General features: G+C 41.0%; 1 protein-coding gene across 1 annotated transcript; it reads left to right on the top strand.

Annotated features, from left to right (window-relative positions):
- Window positions 1–120: 120 nt before the first annotated feature.
- Window positions 121–23592, top strand: npepps (aminopeptidase puromycin sensitive). Its single transcript, XM_079553343.1, has 22 exons — window positions 121–450; window positions 4979–5063; window positions 5571–5648; window positions 5726–5847; window positions 7381–7488; window positions 11169–11369; window positions 11844–11940; window positions 12023–12056; window positions 15783–15897; window positions 15974–16138; window positions 16328–16432; window positions 16510–16570; window positions 16780–16889; window positions 18403–18615; window positions 18899–19033; window positions 20049–20268; window positions 20619–20761; window positions 20847–20903; window positions 21165–21272; window positions 21617–21772; window positions 21888–21935; window positions 23202–23592. Exons 1-22 carry the CDS (start codon window positions 328–330, stop codon window positions 23349–23351), a joined length of 2634 nt encoding a protein of 877 aa, XP_079409469.1. The 5' UTR covers window positions 121–327; the 3' UTR covers window positions 23352–23592.
- Window positions 23593–23911: the final 319 nt, after the last annotated feature.

Genomic DNA, 23911 nt, shown 5'->3' with positions numbered 1-23911 from the left:
GGCGGATCTCCATGGTTGCTGTGGAATTTCCCGAACTCCTATCCTTTATTTGTAGATAAATAAATACATGCAAACTATTTTTCTCCCTGGCCGGGAGGGCGGTTTCAATGGAGTACGTGGTGACGTAGTGCCCGTGCGTGCCGCCGTAGCTCGAGTGTTTGGCTCAGAGGCCGCAGGTTCCGCTGTCATCCCTGCACACAGTCACAACCTGCTGTCCATCTTCACCGGCACAGAGCCCTGTTTAGCTGAATAAACGCTGAAACTACTACTTCCACCCCACACCGTATCGTGGTTCCAGGCAGCAACCGGCGCCAAAACACAGAAATCATGCCCGAAAGAAGGCCCTTCGTGCGGTTACCCACTGACGTTACCCCCGTCAACTACGGCTTGTGCCTGAAGCCCGACCTCATTGACTTCACGTTTGAGGGGAAACTGGAGGCTCTGGTGGAGGTACGTGGCTCCAAATCTGAAGCGAGTCTGGCCGAAGGATTTGTGTGGATACGGCGGGGATCTTGTTATGTAATCCCGAGCGGCTAGCTTTACGAGCGGCTAGTAGTGTCTTGTCTTGTCCGCTGCTGCCGTGCACGACTCACACACATAGCGGGGAATCGCTAGCCGCTAGTTCAATAAATGACAGACACAGCTATTGCAAACAATCATTAAAGCCTTCCCCTAACCTCAGACTCATTGACAACTTTGTAGTTGTAAAATACGCGTATAAATTCAACCAAACAGTTCACAATTCCTGCAGTTAAGTTTGCGCTAATTCATGCTAGCCCATTAGCTTAGCTGACTCACTCATTGCGTGCACTTCGATTTGCCCATTAACTGTTTGTGGATCATTTTTTAGAAAAGTTAACCTGGATTTATTGAACATCGGGGTCGCTCGATTGAAATTTGAATTGCTCAAGGGCTAACGTTGGTAAAATGAGCTTGAATCACCAGAATAGTTTGAGTGTAGCATGACAATGTTTGCTATATCATGGTAACATTGTGCAGCCCACTCCCCCTGCTCTGGCTGCCACACACGCGCTTGATCTCAGTCGTGTGTTTTGTGTCCAAGTTCTTTGACCCTGAAGTGTCAAGCGCTCATGAGTTTATATAGTGCCTTTATTCCCAGCTTAGTTTTTACCATTGTGAAGCGCATACACTGCCTCTATTGGGGGTTGCTCACTTGGAAGCAGACGGCACATCTAGTTTTGTTTTTACAGTCAAGAAATTCAAGAATTATGAAATCAACTCTGTAACATGAACAAATGGTAACAACTCATTTAGAAATAAGCTGCAGATCATGTCTCCACAACAACGATCCCAGTGTGGTTTAGGTAATTGTATCTTCTACTATCCATCTTGTCAGAATCATTTTAACAGTTTGTTACATGTAAACCCACTAGTATACACTATAATACCTTCGGTCAACATGCAGTCTTAGCATATTTATAGTTTAAACAATTGAGACGCAGACGAAAGCAATGACACAGATGTCTGTACTTGTCCTTTTGCTGGTGGGATCAATAGGAATTAGGTTTAAAACGTCAACACATTTGACATCCGCTGAGAAATGTCCTGTATACTTTCTTTGCCAAATTGCGAAGCTTGTTGGGGAATTGCCAGTTTAGATCTACTACTACTACTAGTTATAGTTTTAGTTATAGTTATAGTAATAGGAATAGGAATAGTAGCAACAGTAATAGTGATGATGATGCTACTGTTGGGAGCTATATCACAACATGAATACAGTCTCATTTCAGAATTGATCAAAAGTACATTTACACATGCACACATACAGTTGCAATAAAAGGAAATAACTTGATCAAGCATTGCTGTATTTTAAGGTAATCTCTAATATGACCTAAATACACAGCACAACACAGATTTTTCTGGGCTTCAGTGTTTTCGGTCCTGCTTAGAGTTGGATTGGCATGAATTACAAATGTTATTACAGAGGGGTGTTGTACAGGTAGTCTGACTTTACGCTTAACATACTGTGCTTTGCAGATTACAAATTGCAAATTCAAAGTTTGTGTGTGTTCTTATGCTTACGACATTGTGAGGACCAGTTTTTAACCAACAGTGAGGACATTTTTGTAAAGTGAGGACATTTTGGGTGGTCCTCACTTATTTGAAGGACTGTTTGAGGGTCAAGATGTGGTTTTAGGGTTAGGTTTAGAATTGGGTTTAGATTAGGGTTAGGGTTAGGGGCCCTAATCTTAGGGTCTGGGTGATACTGGGTAATACAATATGTCTATGGGTGTCCTCACGAAAATAGAAGTACAAGTACAAAAAGATTGTGTATGTGTTCCAATTTAAGCTGTATTTGGCAACAACAAATCCTGTTGTGATCAAATGGGGACATCTTGGGCGTCATTACCCAAAAATAGCTAGATTTACAGCCATCAGTAAAAGTCGTTCAGTAATGTTATAGCACAGATAAGAAAGTACAAATCTGTGTTATCACTCCATTACCTCTGTTATTGTTATCTGCATTGATTGGTTTAAGTAGTTCAGGCAAAGCAATAAAAACCTACAGGGGATCAGGGATCTCTCTCCGGTTCACATTATGCCGTCTGTTCACTGGCCAAGAATGTCAAAGGTTATCTGTCAATTAGTGTTACTATTTACTCTCCAGTTTTGTTTTGTTTTTGTGTTTTAAAGCCAAGTGTTGTTTTAGGCTATGATTTTTAGTCATCTGATTAGTACGGCAATGAGGCAAAATCGCGTTGAAGTGGCAAATGATAAACGGTTATTCAGGCAGTAAAATATTCCTTGCAAGCGCCAAAATATCCTTGGGGATCTAACCTTGTTGTTGACCTCTATAAACATCTTTATACTTCAATATTCTCTCTAATATTAATACTTGTCCTGGAAGTGTTGAAAATGCGCAAGAGAACGTTTATTTTAAAACAAAAGCTGAAAATTTGACTGCAATCTCGATACAAAGGAGGGGAAAACATCAAAAAGCTTGTCGCCCTACTTAAATTCTGACCAAATCAATTATATCTCGTGGTGGTTGCATGATGTCTCACCAAATTTGAACAATTCAACTGTTATACAGGTGAAACAACCGCTAACCTCAGGCTTGACCTCTGAAGTTTACCACAGTAACATAGGCGTTCCTTGAATGAACATCGGCCTGTGCCAGTGTCGAGCCCTGCTGTGGCATGTGTCATAATTACAGCCTTAAACAAAGTGACACTTGCCAAAAATCACTGAAGCAAGATCCAACCACATCACGACACATTAAACTCGACAATAAAAAATGTCCTCTGAGTCACAGGGAGGAGCATGAACCGGAAAACTATTTTTTTAAAAGAGATTGGCTTTTATTAATGTGGTTCATGAACATCAGGAATTTTCTTCTTTTTTTTTTAGATCTCAAACAAAACCAAGGGATGACAGAGTCATTTTTTTCTTAAAAAAGGGCACAACACATTTGCACTTTACCCTTGACCTTTGTGCCGTCAGTGACCTGCTACTGCTCCTAAAAAAGGTCAAACTAAACGTCAGTCTTTTGAAAATCCTTATTCAGGCAGAAATTACAAAAGGCGCTTACAGGTATTCATGCTTCAAAAAATAACAAGCAAACCTTTATTTTTCTTGTTTACATTTTTTATTGCCAATTGGTGTCTATAGAGTAAAACCGAATATTCAAAAAGACATGAATGAATTGTTGATGTATCACAATCCAAACTTCACTGTGTTTTGTTGGCAATTGGCAAATAAGAGTGGCTGGAATTGCTTAGTTTTACTGTCAACTTCAGCAAATTGAATATTTCCCCGTATAAAATCTTGCCCTTTAGACCCTTACAGATAAAAATACCTGAGGTTTAGCAGCTATTTTTGTCTTCTCTCAGACGTTAATGCTCCTGGATGTGTTGAAAATGTGAAGATTGAATCTTGATTTTAAACATAGCCTGACGATATGAGAAAGCGAATGCATTTAATAGCAAAAACTGTGTGAGTTTACGAAACCATTTCAACACAATACCTTTAATTAAAGGGACAATACGGAGTTTAAAAATGTTAGAATTATGTATTTTCCTCTCACTACATGTTCCAGCAATGTCCTAATGTGTAGAATGAGCCCAGACCTGTTCACCACAACTGCCTCTAAAATCACTCAAAAACGTGTTACTTCGGGTCCAAAGTGCCGTCATGCATGAGCTTAATATAGAAGGTGCAGTTACACGTATGACCTGAGGTGGCAGTAGTGAGCATAAAATGGCCAACTTGCATATATCCCCTTTAAAGTTAAACCAAAGGTGCTTACTTATAAGCCATTTGTTCATCAAACTGTGCCAAAACAAGACTTAAAAATAAAAATACTAAATGCATCCTAAGTCTATACTATACTAAATCAGAATAAACAACAATGCTAAATTAAAGCCACGCCGTGTAATATATATATAATATAAGTATTTATTTGATTGCAGGTAATTTTGTTGTTGTAAAATCCCTTAAATGTGGCCAACATACGTGTTTTTGCTGTCCTAAGACCTGACTGTATCTTTACTGGGTGCGAGACGTCTCCAGCTCGTCTCCATGGAGATGTTGACTAAAGCCAGGCAAATAATGAGATTTAAATAGGCTAATTGATCCTCAGACCCATTCTTTGATTACCTACTGCAAAAATGGCTCTGGCTGGACATATAAATGTGGGGTGAATGTTTTGTATTGCTGGCAAGTGTCAATACAATAATTTTATGTATTACAGTAATCCAAAATTTTAGTGTGACTTTAAACCAGTTTTAATGACTAAAACTGAACTTTAGCTCATACCTCAGTGATAATGTATTGTGACTTCTTGCTATAGGAATATTGTGTCATACATTGAACTAATCTAATCATTTGCAGTTGTTGGAGAAAACAAACACATTCATACGTTTCATTCAGCCTCTCTGTCATTCACGTTGTTGCTACGGGACGATTACTGTCGCTGTGTACTCACTGGTCTCCCCCTCTGCTTCCGTATTTACAGGTGACACAGTCGACGACTCAGATTGTGATGAACTGCGCCGACATTGACATCATTACCGCCTCGTATTGTCCAGAGGGAGGAGAAGGTCAGACGATTGTACTTGAGGAAATGAAATCAAGCGCTAGATAAGATACAGTCGGTCAAATTGATGTCATTTCAGTGTCTTTGCTTCACCCTTCACCCAGACTTCTTTATGTGCACTTAAAGTATCCTAGTCTTTGTTTTGTTTTGTTTGGGTCTATGCAAATATCATATGGCACTAAAAGAATATGGTTTTTAATGTTTTTTTATGGCTCTTTTTGATTTCTAAAAGGCCAAAAATATCTTGAAAGTTAGATATTACATACACTGTAGCATTTAGATACACTGTGTAACATTTCACCCAACAAGTAAAAAGAAAAGTAACCGGCTGGCGTCTCCTCCTAACACGTGATCGTTGATATTGATAACTCATTGGAAAACATGATTACAATGAGTTTGAACAACTGCCATATGACAGACATATTTGACTTGAGTTTTTTTTAGTCATTGACCATTTTCAGTCAGCGGCAGTGGTAATTGACGTCGCTTAAAAAATGTTTTTGTTTTGTAGAAATTAACGCCACAGGATTCAACTATCAGAATGAAGACGAGAAGGTCACCCTGTCATTTCCCAGTGCGCTACAGCAAGGTAAGGGTTTTTTTTCCATGTGTTTTGTGTTTGTGTGGTTTAATATTCAAACTCTGTATTGTATTTCTGTGCCCCAGGCTCCGGCGCTTTGAAGATAGACTTTGTAGGAGAACTCAACGACAAAATGAAAGGATTTTACAGAAGTAAATACACATCAGCGGCTGGAGAGGTCCGCTTCGCCGCTGTCACACAGTTCGAGGTAAACTTGTGCTGCTGTTGTACAGTGTGTTCAATGGTTGTTGATTTTTCGGAATATTATTTTTGCTTGAAATGGGAAAATGTTTGGGGGGAACTGCTTTCATGTTCCAGCCACGTCCTAAGGTGTAGAATGAACCCAGTCAATCAAAAAGTTATTTTTTCCGAAGTGCCATCATGCACAAGCTTAATATAGAAGGTGCAGTTACACGTATGACCTGAGGTGGCAGTAGTGAGTATAAAATGGCCAACTTGCATCTAGCCCCTTTAAAGCAAAACTATATCATAAATACAACCTAAAATGTACACGATTGGCTAATCTTCAAGCTAGAAACTCCTGACCACAAACCTAGCTCAAGTTCTGGAGTTGGGTCTTTGTGACGTGTTGGACTCAATAATCTCTTCACCAGCAGCACCTCTCGCCTTACGACCGTATCACTTGGCCTTTTGCAAGTCAAAACAGGCCCCTCCCAGTTATGGAAATGTGAGTTATGCAACGCACTGTTGTTGTCCTTGGGCAAGACACTACACCCCTGCCTCCGGGTGTCTACATGCACTGACTGTGTGATTTCTTCAGTGATTTAAAGGGCAATGAGTGCCCAGGTAGATTAATGTTATATAAATGCAGAATATACGCAACTGTTTTATGCTACCTGACACCTTTAGCTGCAATGTCAAAATATCCAGTGTTTCATTCATTTGTCACCAAGATCTTGTATTGATGATGGGAGAGTGTGACCACAGCGCAGAGCCTTCTCCAGCACATCCCAAAGAATCTCAATGGGTTTAAAGCAGTACTAAGTAACTCTTGCCCCCAGAGGCCATAAGCGCAACTGTAGGTGTCGTAGCAAGTTGTGATTTTTTTACTTATTCATTGTCTTGGAGAGTAAATACTACGCTGACAGAAAAGACGAAGGGAGTATTTTTTTTCACTCAGCTGTAAATACGCTAGCCCGCAGTTAGCTATGCCCGTTAGCATGTTAGCTTCTTCTTCGTGATTCTATTAGTGTGTATTGGTTGCTCCGGTCCGGTGGCAGACAAGTTGCAAACATGGTTTTCTGGCCAGAGACACACCGGGGGAGATGAAAGACCCTCCAATCATCCCATCATTTGTATTACCCCCACAGGGACTACAAAAAGGATTTATTAAGGCAAACACGTTGCTTAGTACTGCTTAAAGTTCTGGACACTGGCGGCCCATCCATGTATGAAAATGATGTCTCATGCTCCCTGAATCACTCTTTCATAAAGGGAGCACACTAAATCCTGGTATTGTCATTTTGGAATACGCCCGCGCCACCAGGGAAAGAAGAAATCCATTGATGGACTAACCTGGTCGTTCAGGATGTTCAGGTCATCGGCTGATCTAATTTTTTGGCCGCAAAGTGTTGCTGAACCTAATCCAGGTGGACACTTTTTTGGGGTCTGGCAGTGTATACAGTATTGCAATGATAATATTAATGCAACATTTAATATATGATTTGTAACAAGTCAAAGTGTGTCATTCAATTCTTGGTGTGTATTTCTCTCTGTCCAGGCCACAGACGCCCGCAGAGCTTTCCCGTGTTGGGACGAACCCGCCATTAAAGCCACTTTCGACATCTCCCTGATCGTCCCCAAGGACCGCGTCGCCTTGTCAAATATGGTGCGCCTTGTATTTACTTTATTATCAAGTCTTAACAGTCTAAGATGTTCAGTAACGTGGTAATAATGATTACAGTTGAAGTGAAAGTAGTCGTTCTTGTCAAGATTTGGCTATTGTTATCGTAATTTCTGATAATAAGAAGTGCTTTTAGTGCCATTTTTGTTGAATAATTACCACACCAGGTCTTGGCTGCGACCAAATCAGTTTTTAACATAAAACTATACCCTAAATGGGCTTTAATCTTTGGGCCAACTGTGCCCTTCCCAGAGCAGCTTATGTAACACAGGGAAGTTTGTCCGCGCATTACCTCTGGCTAATGTTATACTCAGAGCTCCAGTAAAGGGGGCTTTTGTCAGACATGAATGCAGCATAATGTGGGTCTCCAACTGCTTGAATTTTGCATCAAACTTGCATCAGAAAACCTCATCTGACTGGCTCATATAAAATTTAACAGGGTGCCCTCAGGCCCGCGGTTGAAAATGACGGCGATACAAAGACATTTAGTTTAGTCACTTTTGGTCCAGACATTTGTTTACTTCTCTATTGAATCAGAAAGTGGTGAAACAAAACCACTTGAGATTCATGTTATTTTCACAGTAAGCAGACCACAATGTTCAGAAATGAATTCAATAAAATGTAACTTAAGTTTTGCTTCTTTGGCATGGGACACTTCTTCTTTATCTTGTTTTATTAGATAGATCTCTGGACGGCCACAATCTGAATAATCCCAGACCCAAATGCAAACAGTGGCCTTTCACATATTTATTGGCTTTTCAACAAAGCAAAAACACTAATAAAGCCCGCCTCCACAAAGTCACTCCTTTTATATTAGTTATATTTTCATTTTTAATATTGTAACGGCTGCATAGTATTCAAAAGCACTGCTGACATTTGGGCGTCCACATCTTCTCTGGGCTGTGTTCGCTGAGCCAGTGAACAGTGACCTTTCCAGTCCGCTCCGGATAATGGAGCCACTTTGTTAGAGCGCAGACAAACACACAGTGGGAACACAAGAGTGCACTCTAGATTCAGAAGAACGAGGCATTTCAACCATCAGGGCCTCAGTAAATGTCGCCAATGATTTTGAAGCGGAGTGTTTCACAGCTAAATAGTTCAGGGTAAAATGAATGGATTCTTTTTTTTATTGGTATATGAATGGAACAGAAGGAACATAACAACAAAGCATGATGAAAATATCAACACGTCTTCTTCATTTCCACTTGTTATATCGTGTCAGGCAACTGTTTCAAGAGTTTCCAGTGTTGCTTAGGCAGAGGCAAAGAAATGTGTGAAGCAGTTTAAGAGAATGGCAGCTGTTGTGTTTCTGGACTGCAGTTTATTGTGCTGCGCTAAAACTCAATCAGCTTCAGAAACAATATTAAATACGTTGGAAAGAAGGGGGAGAGTTCATCTTCCTGACAGCCTAGAGCAGGGATCTCCTACTAGTACCTCTCCAGTCCTTTCTAGGTAACTCAAAAAAGAGTTTCTACATTTCTACATACGTTTGATGACTCACATTATAGATGCATTTTCTGTGGAACACACATTTGCAAACATCTGGGTCAATTAAAACTGATTTTCATTGAACTGTCATCTTGGCTACTAATTCTCCAGGGTGAACTCCACCAAAGTCACATTTTACTTGAAGTGCAAATGACACAACTTACAAATTAGACACAATTTCTGCAAAAACATGCGGTAGTTAACAGTTATATTTATGATTTTGCCCCCCCAGAACACCCCGCTTTCTTTAGTTTGACATTTTTTGTGATGTTTATTGCTTCATTTCCTTATTGGACACCAACAGGAAGTGACATAGATAGAAGCAAATGATTTTAAACGGTTGCCGACCATATTAAGTCAATGGGAAATTAATGAATTCTATGTCACTTCCTGTAAGCAGCTTAAAAATTCAAATTCTTCGCAACATTTCTTCATTAATTTGCTGCTTTGCTGAACTAAAATGATAATTATGACTTAAAACAGATGTTATCCATCTAAGTCATATTATTCAAACCTGTCATATGTATGGGGGTCATTTATCAAGGCAGGTGCTAAATGGCGAGTGCAAGCTGAAAAATAAAATATCCTATTTTGACATGTTGCACTGAATTTACCATTTGATGTCACCTGAATAACGGTATTAAGACCCCACATCTGCAGTGTAAATAAGAGAATGCTGTGTGAGTAATAAATGCATAAAGGAGTTTGCAGCTGATGCACTTTTGCACATGCTACTAGCTTTGCACTTGAGCCAACGCTTGATAAATGACCCCGTAAGTGTCTTTGAAGCATAAGTAGCTCTCCGACACTTGTTGCGTAAAAGTAGCTCACCTGGTAATAAAGCTTGGAGACCCTTGGCCTAGAGGATGAAGCTGTCCTTCAGTCAGTTGTACCTGTCACAGATCGAGGCTCTACTACAAAAGAAAACTCCAATATATCAAATCAAGACAAATGTGTAGTGCAAACAAATCATACATCATATCATCATCGTGCTGTGAGTGTTTGTTGACTAATAGAACATACAAATCTATATAGTTTCCATATTATTGCATATAAATCTAGTTGTGACTTGGACTCGCCTCAGGCTTGAGTCACTGATTTGATGCTTGAACTAATGCCCGAGGTTACAATCTGGTGTGTTTACATGCATGAGTCCCATGTATGCTCATTAACATGCACCCTCCCGACCAAATAAACCAATAAAATAAATAAATAAATAAATAAAACTTACAAAATTGGGAATTGACTTGGACTTGATGCGCAGACATGTTTCCTGCACAAACCAAAACAGTGAAAATGTTCAGTCGGAGAAAAACGTAATACATTTCTGATTGCAATTGTTAAGCCAAGGAATAGGACTTGGGGCTTCACTTGGACCTGCAAAATGAGGACTTTTCCCCTTTTCCCTTTATTGCTTTATTTAGGGATCCCCATTAATCTTTACCAGAGTAGAAACTACTCTTCCTGCAGTCATAAACCATAAGAGTCAAACTGCAAAATGCTGAATATATGTTTTTATTTCGGTCACAGCTTGTTCTTTAGGTTGAATGCGGGTCCTGAGGCTACGTTTGTTTAGAACCGCTGCTTTGGCTGATTTCGCCTCAGCAGGACTTAAATGTTTGCTTGTAAAGTCAATACTGCAGATGGTAAAACAGATTAATCTCTGCAAGAACTTTATTTACGTCACAAACATTGGAAAGGGACAGTTATGCTCCACACAATGTTTGCCCAAGTGTATAATTGTTGACTCCCTTCCTTTTAAATCCACCCCTTTAAAAAAAAATATGCCAGTATGCCATTGTAATTATTAACTACATAGTTAGTGGGACAGTGACTTAGGAAGTGACATTCTCGTGTTTTAATGTGTAAGAGTAAATCTGGACTCTGGCCCGTGTAAAAACAGAGCCGTCCCATCGTAAAATCATTCACAGATGAATATAGACTGTTTACTACGGTCTGAGCCTGTTTCAATGTGTGGACACAAGCTTCAAAACAATGGGCTATATTTGCTCAAGCTGTAAAAGGGTCCTGAAGCACACAGGCTCTAAATCATGCACCCAATATCAGGGTGACTTGAAATGTAATTCTGTATAATCTGGCAAAACGTTTAAATGCAACAAGAAAACTAATCGTAAAGTAAAGATGACTGATTTGCATTGGTTTGTGTATATCCCCAGAATGTGATCGATCGAAAGCCATATCCAGAAGATGAGAACCTTGTGGAGATAAAGTTTGCCACGACCCCCATCATGTCCACGTACCTTGTGGCCTTTGTCATCGGAGAATACGACTTCGTGGAGAGTCAGTCGTCAGACGGAGTCACGGTCCGGGTCTACACTCCCGTGGGGAAGGCCGAGCAGGGAAAGTTTGCACTGGAGGTGAGCAGGTTTTCAATTGATTTTAAATGTACTGCACAGTGATGGAAATGGAGATAGCAGGGCAACTAGGAAGAGTATGGATGGAATAAACCATGCTATTGCGCTATGAGGCAAGTTCCATCTTATTCCCAGACTGTTCCCGGTGCTACCAGGTTTTCAAATACTCTAAATACTTAAGGTTTTTACTTGTATTGAACAGGAAGTTTCCATACTGAGATGATTAAGGCAGTATTGTATTACCTTCTGAGGTGAGAGCTTGGATAAAACGTGCTGAGGTTATAGCTGTAGACCTAGAGGGAAATCAAAGAGGAGATGTTTGGATGTTGTGAAAAAAGACTTGGAGGTTACCATAGTTACTGTAGTGGGTGTGAGACTCCAGGCTCCTGAAAGGAACTCCCCCTAACATCACAATGTCAAAATGCTTTTAACAAAATTAAAATGCTCTTAAATTGCCTATACTTTTAATTTTTGCAGGTTGCTGCCAAGACATTACCCTTCTACAAAGACTATTTCAATGTTCCTTATCCACTACCTAAAATTGATCTTATAGCTATTGCTGATTTTGCTGCAGGTTTGTACAATTTCACATTTGAACATTTATCTCATGATGAAGTCTAAATCTCCTAAAAAAATCTTTTGTATCACTCTTTTAGGTGCCATGGAAAACTGGGGCCTTGTAACGTACAGGTAAGTTATATTTGTTGACTAATTTAGTGATAGATTTTGATATTCAGAACTGTGTCTGTGTCTCGTCTGTGTCTCTTCTGTGATTGGCCGCTTGGCGCTGACTCCTCCTGTTCCACACTCACAAAGAAATACTGGGTTACCGTATTTCTTGGACTATAAGTCACTCCCGCCAAAAAAATCCTAAAGAAGAAAAAAAGAACAGGCTCAATAGGCGTACGATATGCTAACGTAACACATTGATGGTTCGCTACAGGGAGCATAAACCACAGACTAAATAGGTGTCTGGTATGTTAACGTCACATAAAAATTTCCGATAACTATAGCGTTAAAAACATACCAAACTCTCGATCTCACTCCAAATCACTAAATCCATTGAAATCTTCATCCTCTGTGTCACTTCTGAACAATCGCCTTGGCAACTACCTGGACACAGCTCTCATTTGCGAACTCTGTCCTCTATCTGTGGCCATCTAGCTTTTAGCACGTGATTAGCTTTGTTTTGTTTTCTTCAAGAGTAACCTCTGCTTCTCGCTCACTTCAAACTTTCTTTCTGCTGCTTGATTAGCCTGCTCTTCTTCTTCTTCTTTTGGGTTAATGGCGGCTAGACAAACTAAAGCGCCCTCTAGTTTGCCTGGCCTGCTAAACTACATGCTTTTTCATAGATATTTCAAAGACATATAGTCTGGGAGCAAGTATGATCTCAATGATTTCCCGGTGGGCGTGATTGACAGACGGCATCAACCAATCAGAGCAAAGCTAGATACGTCACAGCAACAAGCGGCAGGAAGCCTTTCCAAAAACGTCCTTATTTACGAGGAACGCTTCGAATGCTGTTTCTTGCTCCGGTTTTAGGGATTACATTTTTTTTAAATGATTTATAACAGACGAAAGAGCAGAAGAAAACATCGTATTATTGTTTTGGTAGAGCGTGCTGACGGCTTCCGCCTCTTGGGGGAATGAAGTCCCGCCTCTCGGTGCATGATTGGACCGATGGGTAAAATCGTGAAATGATTGGTTGCGAGGAGCTGTCCAGACGATTCTTCTTTTGAACAGAAAAGAGGAGTGTCTGGCAGGCCAGGCAACCCTCTAGTGGGATGTGAAATTATTGAATTATATTTGAATTTTTAGTCTCTCCGGAGTATCCCCCTGCCAAACTATGAAAAAAAGTGCGACTTATAGTCCGGAAAATACGGTAACTTAAGCGACTGTTAACGTGCTTTGTAATACCGCTTATCCACAATGTGTCCATGTCTGGGTTTGTCAATGTCAATTTTATTTATAAAGCACATTTAAAAACAACCATAGTCGACCAAAGTGCTGTACAAGAACAGTAACAATATGTACAATAAACACAATAAAACTTAAACACAGGTAATATATAAAGGCACAAACTGTGTCTGGTCTACATGGAACCGAAGGCCAAAGCAAAAAGATGAGTTTTTAATTTGGTTTTAAACTCCTCTACAGACTGAGCCGAGCGCACATGTAGAGGAAGGCTGTTCCAAAGTTTAGGGGCCGCCACTGAGAAGGCTCGGTCCCCTCTGGACACACGCTTGGATTTAGGAACCGACAAAAGGAGCTGGTCAGCAGACCTCAGAGCTCTGGAAGGACAGTAGAGCTGCAGCAGTTCTGACAGATACTTAAGTGCCAGCGAATTTAGGCATTTAAAAACAATCAGCAGAATTTTAAACTTGACGACCCGGGTTAGAGGAACTAATCCAGGACAAGTTCAACCAGCTTCGTAGTTTAGGCCTCAGGAGAGACAGTTGTTCATCATGAGGCCTGACGGGAGGACGGTTTTAAAGAGACAGAGGTCATTTGCAGCGCGTGTCGTATCACAAGCCAAGATCTTTGACTAAGCCTTGAGGTCAATATAACGAACAAAACTGTCACTGAATACGAGAAAACACCTAATACCCCTCCCCCCATTTAAGTGTGCTGTCAAACGCCCTGAGACATCGCGTTAGAACTTTATGTATTTGAATTGCGTAATAGTCTCTCTGGTCAGGCCCTGGGCATTTGTTCTGTTCATGTTAATGTGTGCATGACTATGGCAAGAACAGTGAAAACGCTTTCCCAAGAACCAACGTAAAGCTCTGTGGGCAAATCTAGAATTTTATTATGTTCCTGGTTACGGTTCTTTTTATGATATTACCCATTTATACAAATCCAGAATTTCCTCTTTTCATGAAATGATTAATGCATTCTCCTGAAAAAGGTACAAAAAAAATAACAAAGCCCTACTCTCTGAAGTAGTACCAGCAGTAATACTAGTCAGCTGTAGTTGTTATTGTGGTTCATGTCCAGCTTCTAGTACTTGTCCATTTTAATATAACGCACATTCAAATGATAACTTAAAATCAACAGCTGGTTAGAGCAGAGAGATTTAGCTTTTCCTCAGAGGTAAGTGTAATTTTGCCAAAGTGAGGCAGATGTTGTCGATGGGAGATGGGATTTTAATGGCTCTGTTTTGGTGGATTTGCTGCCACCTGTTTCTCCCTCCAGACGAATCGTGATTAGATACATAAGCAGGACTCTTCTATCTCCTCACGGCCATGCATGCACTTATATAACAGTTATCTTCTTACATGGCAACGTTTGATTATTTACTTGTGAAACGTCCCACATTTTTACCAATGCTCTGACCAATATCAGAACAGCCTCGCCTCACAGAGGGAGCATCCACATGCATCATATATTCCTTTCGTATTCATTACAGTGACACTTGTAGGCGTTTTGTCATTGAATTTTCTCAGGATTGTAAAAATGTGTGAAATATATATGGGACTGTGATATACCTATAGCAGGGGTGTCGAACTTGTTTGGGTCGAGGGCCGAAATTCAGCCCCCATGTTGGGTCGCGAGCCCATATATTGTAAAGGACTGTGGCCTCATAAAGAACAACAGCTTACACTTATTGCGTTTTATCAGCCTGTGTCACATGTTTCTCAAAGTGCTACATAAATTCACTCCACACTCGATGGCAGTAAGTTACTATTGTAGCCACAACCGCCCTGGGGCAGACTGACCATTTACCACGTGGCTACAATGTGCTGTTTATATCCTGATCTCTTATTAGGTCAGTGTCCTCTGCTGGACTTCTTTCCTTTTTTTTAATTTAAGCTGCCCCCTAGTGGCTGGAGTGAATAAACGTTAAAAATCCATAAATCCGCACAGGAATGGACGAGAGACTTAGTTGTTTTTTTTTGGGACAAGCTCTGGAATTCATGCTCCTCAAAATGCCTTGACCTTGACCACCATTGATGCCATATTCATTTCAACAAGGAGAGGGCGTGATGGTGAATAATAATCAAATAATCAAATGGTGAAATGTCCAATAGTTGGTGGTGAAGTAGTTGACGGTTAATTGTCTCACACACATCAATGAGAAGTAAATATGCATGCTGGAGCTATAAAATGGTCAAAACTATTAAAAGGGATTGTCTTGTTCCTCCTTCCTCACATTTATAAGTCAAGTTGGCTTATTTTACCAGCTACACCATCACCATTCACAAAATGAGAGACATATAAGCAGCACAACGTTGATTGAAATAAATTTGTATTGACAGACAAATGTCAGTTAATCTCTCACTTGTAGACACTGTGGTATTGATAAAAAAGAATACGTTTACACTTGGAGCCACAGCCCTCATTTTTCCAGTCACTGCATCATTCTCTACTGTCAGATTCCTCCGTGTGTTTAAATGGTTTTATGTTTCTTTTCAGAGAGACGGCGCTGCTAATAGATCCTAAAAACTCCTGTTCCTCGTCCCGCCAGTGGGTGGCGCTGGTGGTGGGACACGAACTCGCCCATCAGTGGTTTGGAAACCTGGTCACTATGGTAAATAAATGCTTTACTTCTTCAGTGGTTATCCTAGACTAATGTTAATGACGTTATTGTGCATTGTGTTGTTCAGGAGTGGTGGACTCACTTGTGGCTGAACGAGGGCTTCGCGTCGTGGATCGAGTATCTCTGTGTGGACCACTGTTTCCCTGAGTACGACATCTGGACGCAGTTTGTTTCAGCCGATTACACCAGAGCCCTGGACCTGGACGCCCTGGACAGCAGCCACCCCATCGAGGTCTGACCGGTGGAGACAAACACATTTTAATTTGTATATATCACATTTAAAAAACACCTGAGCTGAGCAAAGTGTGACCACAGTAATAATATGGCTACACTTACAAATATACGGCCAGATTAGATATTACAGAACTAGAGAGCAGAGAAATTCAAGATGTTCCTTTTCTAACATAAACTTGTCTGGTAGGTGAATGTGGGCCACCCGTCAGAAGTGGATGAGATCTTTGACGCGATCTCGTACAGCAAAGGCGCCTCCGTGATCCGAATGCTGCACAACTACATCGGAGACGAGGTTTGGACCCGGCTCTTGAGTTTTTAGTCTGGTCAGATTCATGTCGCCCTCCATTTGACTTCTCTTTGTTTTTCCAGGATTTTAGGAAAGGAATGAACGCGTATCTCCTCAAGTTTCAAAACAAAAACGCAGCAACAGGTAGAGATGTCTGTGTGGGCTTCTGTCATTTGAACCTAATTTTTTTCCAATTCTAAAGCAAAAAGTCATGTTTGCAGGTCAGTATTTTCAGCTCACCAGCTCTGAGACCTTTATTACGAGTCAAACAATGTGGCATAAATGAGAAGGCAGTCTTTACAAACCTCTTGATTTATCGTATTGCTCATCTAACTTTGTGCTTTCGTCCTCAGAGGACCTGTGGGAGTGTCTGGAGCAGGCCAGCGGGAAGCCCATCGCCGAGGTGATGAGCTCCTGGACCAAACAGATGGGGTTTCCCATCATCGTGGTCGACCAGGAACAGGTGCACATCATAATCTCTGCACTCATTACACAGGCCCAGAAGGTTTCATGAAAATATGAAACGGTCATTAATGCTTATTAGACGGGGTGTTCTCGTATGTTTTTGTTCTGTGTTTCAGGCTCTAGTGTTTGTGCCATATGGCATCACAGCGTGTCCTCACACTACACCCAGAGTTCATGCCGGGGTCACAGACTGTTTATCTAAGTCCATAGAAAAAATAGTACAGTGGTCCCTCATTTATCACGGGGGTTACGTTTGAAATAAACTAAAAAACTAAATAAAATAACGTAAAGTAAGTCAGCTTTATTTTTTACAATTATATGTTTTTATTATATGTTATAAGGCAGTAAAACCCCTTTTTTCTGACTTTTCTCACTAGTTCACACGGGTTCTGTGCAATTTTATTTATCATCTAAGATTTTTAGATGTCGCATTACAGGCGTGGGGATGGAAACATCGTGAGCTGCTCTCGTCTCCACTGTGCGATTGTTAAACTAAGAGACAATCGTGGCTACGACCAGAGTTTTATTGTAGCAGTTTCAGGCTTCAGAAGGCGAGTGTTTAGCTGAGGCGAGTACCACATGCTTATGGTGTTTAGAACAAGTGTGCGACTCTGCGGTGTGCACTGACACCGCTGACACTGACAGAGATCCGCTCTGCAGGCAGAGGAGGCTCACTCTACGAGTAGCCAATCAGGACACAGAACACAATGTGCGAATGGCGTTCATACGCTGTAAAAAAAAAAGCATGCAAAATTGTAAAAAATAAATAAATCTGCGAGGCCGCGAAAGATGAACCGCGTTATAGCGAGGGACCACTGTATAGGGGGTTTAAAAGGTTTCACACAAAGAAAGAAGAAAACATCAACTATGTGGTCAATGTTGTAGACATTTTGTGAGCCATTAAATGCTATTTTTATTTATGATACTCATTGAATGGATTTTGGGTTGGTCATTTTTATTTTTTATTTTGGCAATTTTTACTTAGACTTTTTATGTTTGCCTAATATTAACTTTTTGTTGTGTTTTGGTTAGTATTGCTTTACTTTACTGTAATATTTATTTGAGGGACTATATACAGAGATATTAAGTTCATAGAGACAGAAATGTGCTGCACCAGATTATAGCTAAACTTACAGTCACATCTGTCAGAGACAAATGGTAAAGTATTAAAGCAATAACAACTGATAAATTGGTTTCTTTCTAAATTTGGTCCATTTTAGAAACTGCTACTGCTTCTACATTCCCAAATCTCTTTTGATGACTGTGTAATGCTTTATTTGTGTATATGTACCTTTCTTCTATGCCCATTTAATTTTTGAATAGACTTATTGAGAGCCAAGAACACCAATGTGCATAGACCTGATGTTGTGCCCAAATAGCCAGTAATTCTCTCGAGTCTTGAATTTTTACACCTGTTGCACCACCAAGCAGTTGTGCTGTATTTCACCTTTCGAAATGTCGCTCGAATAAATTGACACAGATGTATTAACATTTTGTCTATTGTTCGACAGCAAGGAGAGGACCGTATTGTGAAGATTGCCCAGAAGAAGTTTTGTGCCAGCGGACCTCAGGACGACGCCGGAGAAGGAGAGTGTTCGAACTGGATGGTCCCGATCAGTATCTGCTCCAGTGAAGACCCAACATGCAGCAAACTCAAGGTTCTGCTGGACAGATCCGAGACCTCCATCACAGTGAGCGGAGTGGGGCCCGACCAGTGGATCAAGGTGAGGAGCCACATAACTGCACTAAACTTGGACTAATAAAACATAGAAAGAGCTGCAGCTTTGAAGTTAATCTCACCCAGTTGTTCAGCAGGTTATCTGGTCTCACCTGCTGCCTAATATATCCCTCCCACAACACCATACAATTAGTGCATCCTTTATATATCCTGTATCTATAGAGCTATCTGGGTTTACCTCTGCCTCTTTTGCTCTTTTTTTGCCTGTAGCCTTTTTAGTCTGACTCTAATCCATTTCTGTTCTCCTGTTCGTACGCCCCTCTCCACAGATTAACCCGGGCACAGTGGGTTTCTACAGAATCCAGTACAGCTCGTCGATGCTGGAGAGTCTGCTCCCGGGCATCAGGGACCTGACCCTGCAGCCTGTGGACCGACTGGGGCTGCAGAACGACCTCTTCTCTCTGGTAAGGCTCCACATTATGCTGTACGTTAGATCAGTGGTTCTCGATGGGTGGGCAACAGAACAGTTTTCAGCATTTACTTACTGAAAAAGAACAAAAACACTACTCAAGGCTTTTACAGTTGCTGTGGCAGAAATAGCACCTAGTTTTGGAGGAACATTTTTGTGTTAAATGAAACTGGAGGGAAGCTTTTGTTTGAGCTGAAGTTTGTATAAATAGACGTCTAAGTTCACGAATCTGCTACATGTATCGTTTTAATATGAAATAATAAAATCGAACTGAAAAATGAGATCAGTCAATATAAGACCAAAAAAAATCGTGATTATCTTTTTGCCATTTTGTCTAGCCGTAGTCCCGATGCTACACAAGTTGAGAATCACTGCATTCGTACAAACAAACAAAACACACCAGTTTACACTAAAATGACAATGAAGTGGGAAACAGTAGATAATACTTTAATCTATATCTAAATCTAAAATATGCCTTTTTTCTGCTCATAAACTGTATGATCTTAAAGACCTACATTGTTTGTTTTTTTATTTCTAGTTTATTTGGTGAATGTTATTCCTTAGACCAGTGGTTCTTAACCTTTTGGAGCCGGGACCCCCATAACAACCATTTTTGGGGTTCGTGACCCCCGTCCGTATCTTATTTATTCCCAGTGTCAGGTCACATCGTGGGAAACGGCAACAAAGGAAAAGAAACAAATGGCTAAATAGACTAAATCAAATAGCTCACACATGCTACAATAAAATGTAATAAAATAAAATATATAGATAAAATATTTTTTTTTTTATCTACATGATCTGGCGACCCCCTCCCCCCCAAATTTGTCCCCAGTTTGAGAACCACTGCCTTAGACTGTCATTTCTTTTTCATCCCTACATCAGACTATTGCAAAATACCAGAGTATTTTGGGTAAATGTTAACTTCACTGAGTCACAAGGCCAGTATTACACAGAATCTAGTTTAGCTACTTTCTCCTTTCTAATGCATTCGTATGTCTCTCTCTCCTCAGGCGCGTGCAGGCATGCTCAGTACGGTGGAAGTGCTGAAGTTAATGGAGGCCTTTGTGAATGAGCCGAACTACACTGTGTGGAGCGACCTGAGCTGTAACCTGGGCGTGCTCTCCTGTCTGCTTTCCCACACCGACTTCCACGAGGAGATCCAGGCCTTCATCCGGGAACTGTTCACCCCCATCGGACTCAAGCTCGGCTGGGACACCAAACCCGGGGAAGGTGGGGGAAACTGCTTGAAAGAGTGGTCTTTTGAGATTTAACTTGAAGTGCACTGGAGGAAGGAGGAAGTGCACCCTCTGCTGGCCTTCACTATAACTGCATTTTATAATATCTTTAAAAATTAGGAGATGTGTACTTTTGTTAAGGTTAAGGGGTATACATGAAGTTGCAGCAGATCTAAAAGCCTGACTAAAACATAATAGTATGCAGTTGTTCTAATCTTGTGGCATCTGTATTCATGATTACATTTCCTTACCCGCCTCTTCCTCGGTGCCACAGTCTCTTAAACCATCAAACATCACTCTCAATATTTCTGTTTCTTTAATATGTAAAAATGATTGTTCCCCCAGGTCATCTGGACGCTCTGTTGCGCGGCCTCGTCCTGGGTAAACTGGGGAAGGCGGGACACAAGCCGACTTTAGAGGAGGCTCGACGGAGGTTCAAGGACCATGTGGAGGGGAAACAAGTGCTGCCTGCAGATCTCCGCAGCCCAGTATGAGGATAACGCCAATATCATCTTCATCATTTAAAGCAAACAGGAAGACTAACTTGATCTTGCTTTATGTGTCTACTCTCAGGTGTATTTAACAGTGTTGAAACATGGAGACAGTGCCACGTTGGAGACGATGATGAAGGTGATCAAACTCATACGTATTGTATAGAGCCCCAGATTTTGAACTAAAACAGGTGAAACTGGTTGCTTATAATCTTAAAATGGTAAGGAAACTCATGTCTGCACCTCCAAACTGCAACACTGAGAGACCGTACTTGTTTTTTCAAATCCAAAGACATTTTTTTTATTAGTGTTAATCTTGCAATTTCTAGAATGTCCTGTCTAAATTTAGTAAATATTTGCTTATATTTATTCCTGAGCTTGTTCTGGTTTCCGTCCTCAGCTGCACAAACAGGCCGACATGCAGGAGGAGAAGAACCGGATCGAGAGAGTTTTGGGAGCGATCTCTGCCCCAGACCTGATCCAAAAAGTGCTGACCTTTGCTCTGTCGGTACGTCCTTCTCTAAACAACCTTACATTTCTTTTGTAAGTTTTTACTGTATTTGGACTGTTTGGTGTGAAGTGATAATCAGCAATTACTTGACAGTCCCAGCAAATACCATGTGAAGTGAAAAAAATGTACAAGTGTTAATTTTCTTTTGTTTATTTTATGGTTTCTATGGTTTTATTGATTTCATGGCACATCATAGATAATGGGGGTGTTTGCATTGATATGATCCCATGTCTGTGTATTGTACATTTTGTGAATATTGTTTGGTGAAACAAATTATGAGCTCTTACATAATAGAAATTGGGCTTCACATGCAGTAATTTTCCCAATCGTTTTGTCTTCAGGAGGATGTGCGTCCCCAGGACACGGTGTCCGTAATCGGAGGAGTGGCTGGGAGCAGTCGACAGGGAAGAAAAGCCGCCTGGAAATTTGTGAAAGACAATTGGGAAGAACTGTACAACCGCTACCAGGGCGGCTTCCTCATATCACGACTTGTCAAGGTGAAGCCCTCGATCCCAATGCAGACAGAGACACAAGCGATTCAGAATGTCTAGGTTTTATTAAAAATGAAAAAAGCTTATTTGATTGATGCCTTTTTCCTTTATACACCTGCAGCTCACAGTGGATGGTTTTGCAATCGACAAAATGGCAGCTGAAGTGAAGGTAAATGCAATGGTCTCATTTCATTCTCATCTTTCAGAGGTGTCGGCACAGATTGCGCTGCTCCATCCAACCCTCCCCTTTCTGCTCTGACCTCAGCGTCCTCCCAAATGTTTACAATCCCTCACCAACTTCCACAGCAGAAAATATTACTCTATAAAAGTACCAACTTCAAAGTCCTAAACTAGCCAATTAAGAAACAGACTAAATTAAGACAAGACATTTAAGTCTGTGCCAAACCATGGACGAGAATTAAACTATAGACAACATCCAGAGCAACAAAGCTATAAAACTATCTCATGCAGCTACATCTGTATTAAAATTATATCAAGAAGTCGAACTGCAAAAGAGAGTACCCCTAGAACAGCGGTAGGCAACGTCACGCCTGGGGGCCACATTCGGCCCTCCAGCATAAAACCTTTGGCCCCCAAGAGAATTTTGAAGAAGCATTTATTCATAAATCAGATACCAAATGGAAAATACTGTAAATATTTTCACATTTGCCAGCAAAACACCCCATTAGGTTAGATATTATGTGCAAAACTTACTTTGGGCTACAGTTGTGCGTTTCGGCCCTTGGTGTTTTGGCAATGAAGAAAATTGGCCCTCCATGACACAAACTTGCCTACCCCTGCTCTTGAAGTAGCCTGTGTATGTGGGATCTGAACAAGGACTGAAGCGGGTCTGAATAGGTAGTAATAGGTTGTTTATCTGGAAATTACTTGAAACGTACCATGTGCTGAGACAAGAGTTGAGTCAAAAATGTAACATCTTCAGTGTCTGATAATATCAAGATGACCACATATAGCTTAAAGGGGCTAGATGCAAGTTAGTCATTTTATGCTCACTACTGCCACATCAGGCCTTATGCGTAACTGCAGCTTCTATATTAAGCTTGTGCATGACGGCACTTCAGACCCGAAGTAACACCTTTCTGGGTGACAGTGCAGGATTTTAGAGGCAGTTGTGTTGAACAGGTCTAAGCTCATTCTACGCATTAGGACATGGCTGGAACGTGTAGGGGATGAAAATACTTAGATTTAACAGTTTTAAACTCTGTATAGTCCCTTTAATGTGGTTCAAAATCCCACACACCTCACCCTCTGATCATTAAACAATGTATCATCAAAAGAATCTGCAGAAATGGAATAACAAATACTCCTTAACAGCACAAGTTTGAATCATAATTTGAGAACCACTGATGTAGAAACTTTGACTGGTGCTACTCTCCTAACTACTATAAAATCTCGCTTATTCCGTCTCTTGCAGAGTTTCTTCGAGTCGCACCCCGCCCCCTCAGCCGAGCGCACGGTGCAACAGTGCTGCGAGAACATCCTTTTGAACGCCGCGTGGCTCAAGCGCGACGCGGACGACATCCAGCAGTATCTACTCCAGAGAAAGTCGGCGCCTTCGGTCTGATCCGAATCCTCTCGCTTCCTTCTTTTACCCTCCTTCCTCGTTTCCTTCCTCCAGTTTGGACCTAAACGCTTCGATCGCTGTCTCCGGGCCCCCTTTTAGGAGCGAGAGCTTGGGGAACCGCGGCGCTTCTGTAAAGACTGAAACAAGCCAAGAAATCCAAGCGTCAGAAAAACAGAGACTATTCTTTTTACTGAAACATCTTCTTAGAGTGAACCGGGAATGTAGTTTGGAGCGCCCCATTCTGCCCATTGTCGGCAGGAAACATCATTCATGTTGGGAAATTACCACTTTCTGTTGACAAACTTCTCACACGTTAAATTACAGTATTTTCAGCTTTTTACTATTCAAGGCCTTGGATTGGGCCTGTGGGAAACACTACTTACTGGTATTGTTAAGTTGGCAGTTGGCATATAAGGCACATGTCAATACATTTGGTTAAGGGAGAGAATAAAAAAACAAAACAGTAGTTCAAAGAAATTAAATATTGCCAGAAACTGTTTTATCCACTCACCTGCACACTAAGCTCCAATAGCTATAATATACTTCATCCCTGACACTGA

Source organism: Gobius niger (genome assembly GCF_951799975.1).
Source record: "Gobius niger genome assembly, chromosome: 3".
NCBI classification, from domain to species: domain Eukaryota; kingdom Metazoa; phylum Chordata; class Actinopteri; order Gobiiformes; family Gobiidae; genus Gobius; species Gobius niger.
The sequence above is the reverse complement of the archived record's forward strand: the minus strand, read 5'-3'. Positions and strand labels throughout refer to the sequence as shown.

What these genes read in the sequence shown, in the direction of transcription:
- npepps (XM_079553343.1), top strand. Translation starts at nt 328, where the DNA reads ATGCCCGAAAGAAGGCCCTTCGTGCGGTTACCCACTGACGTTACCCCC. An exon ending in ACAGCAGCCACCCCATCGAG is followed by an intron (nt 16,139 to 16,327) that starts GTCTGACCGGTG and finishes CTTGTCTGGTAG; the next exon opens with GTGAATGTGGGCCACCCGTC. An exon ending in AAACAAAAACGCAGCAACAG is followed by an intron (nt 16,571 to 16,779) that starts GTAGAGATGTCT and finishes TTTCGTCCTCAG; the next exon opens with AGGACCTGTGGGAGTGTCTG.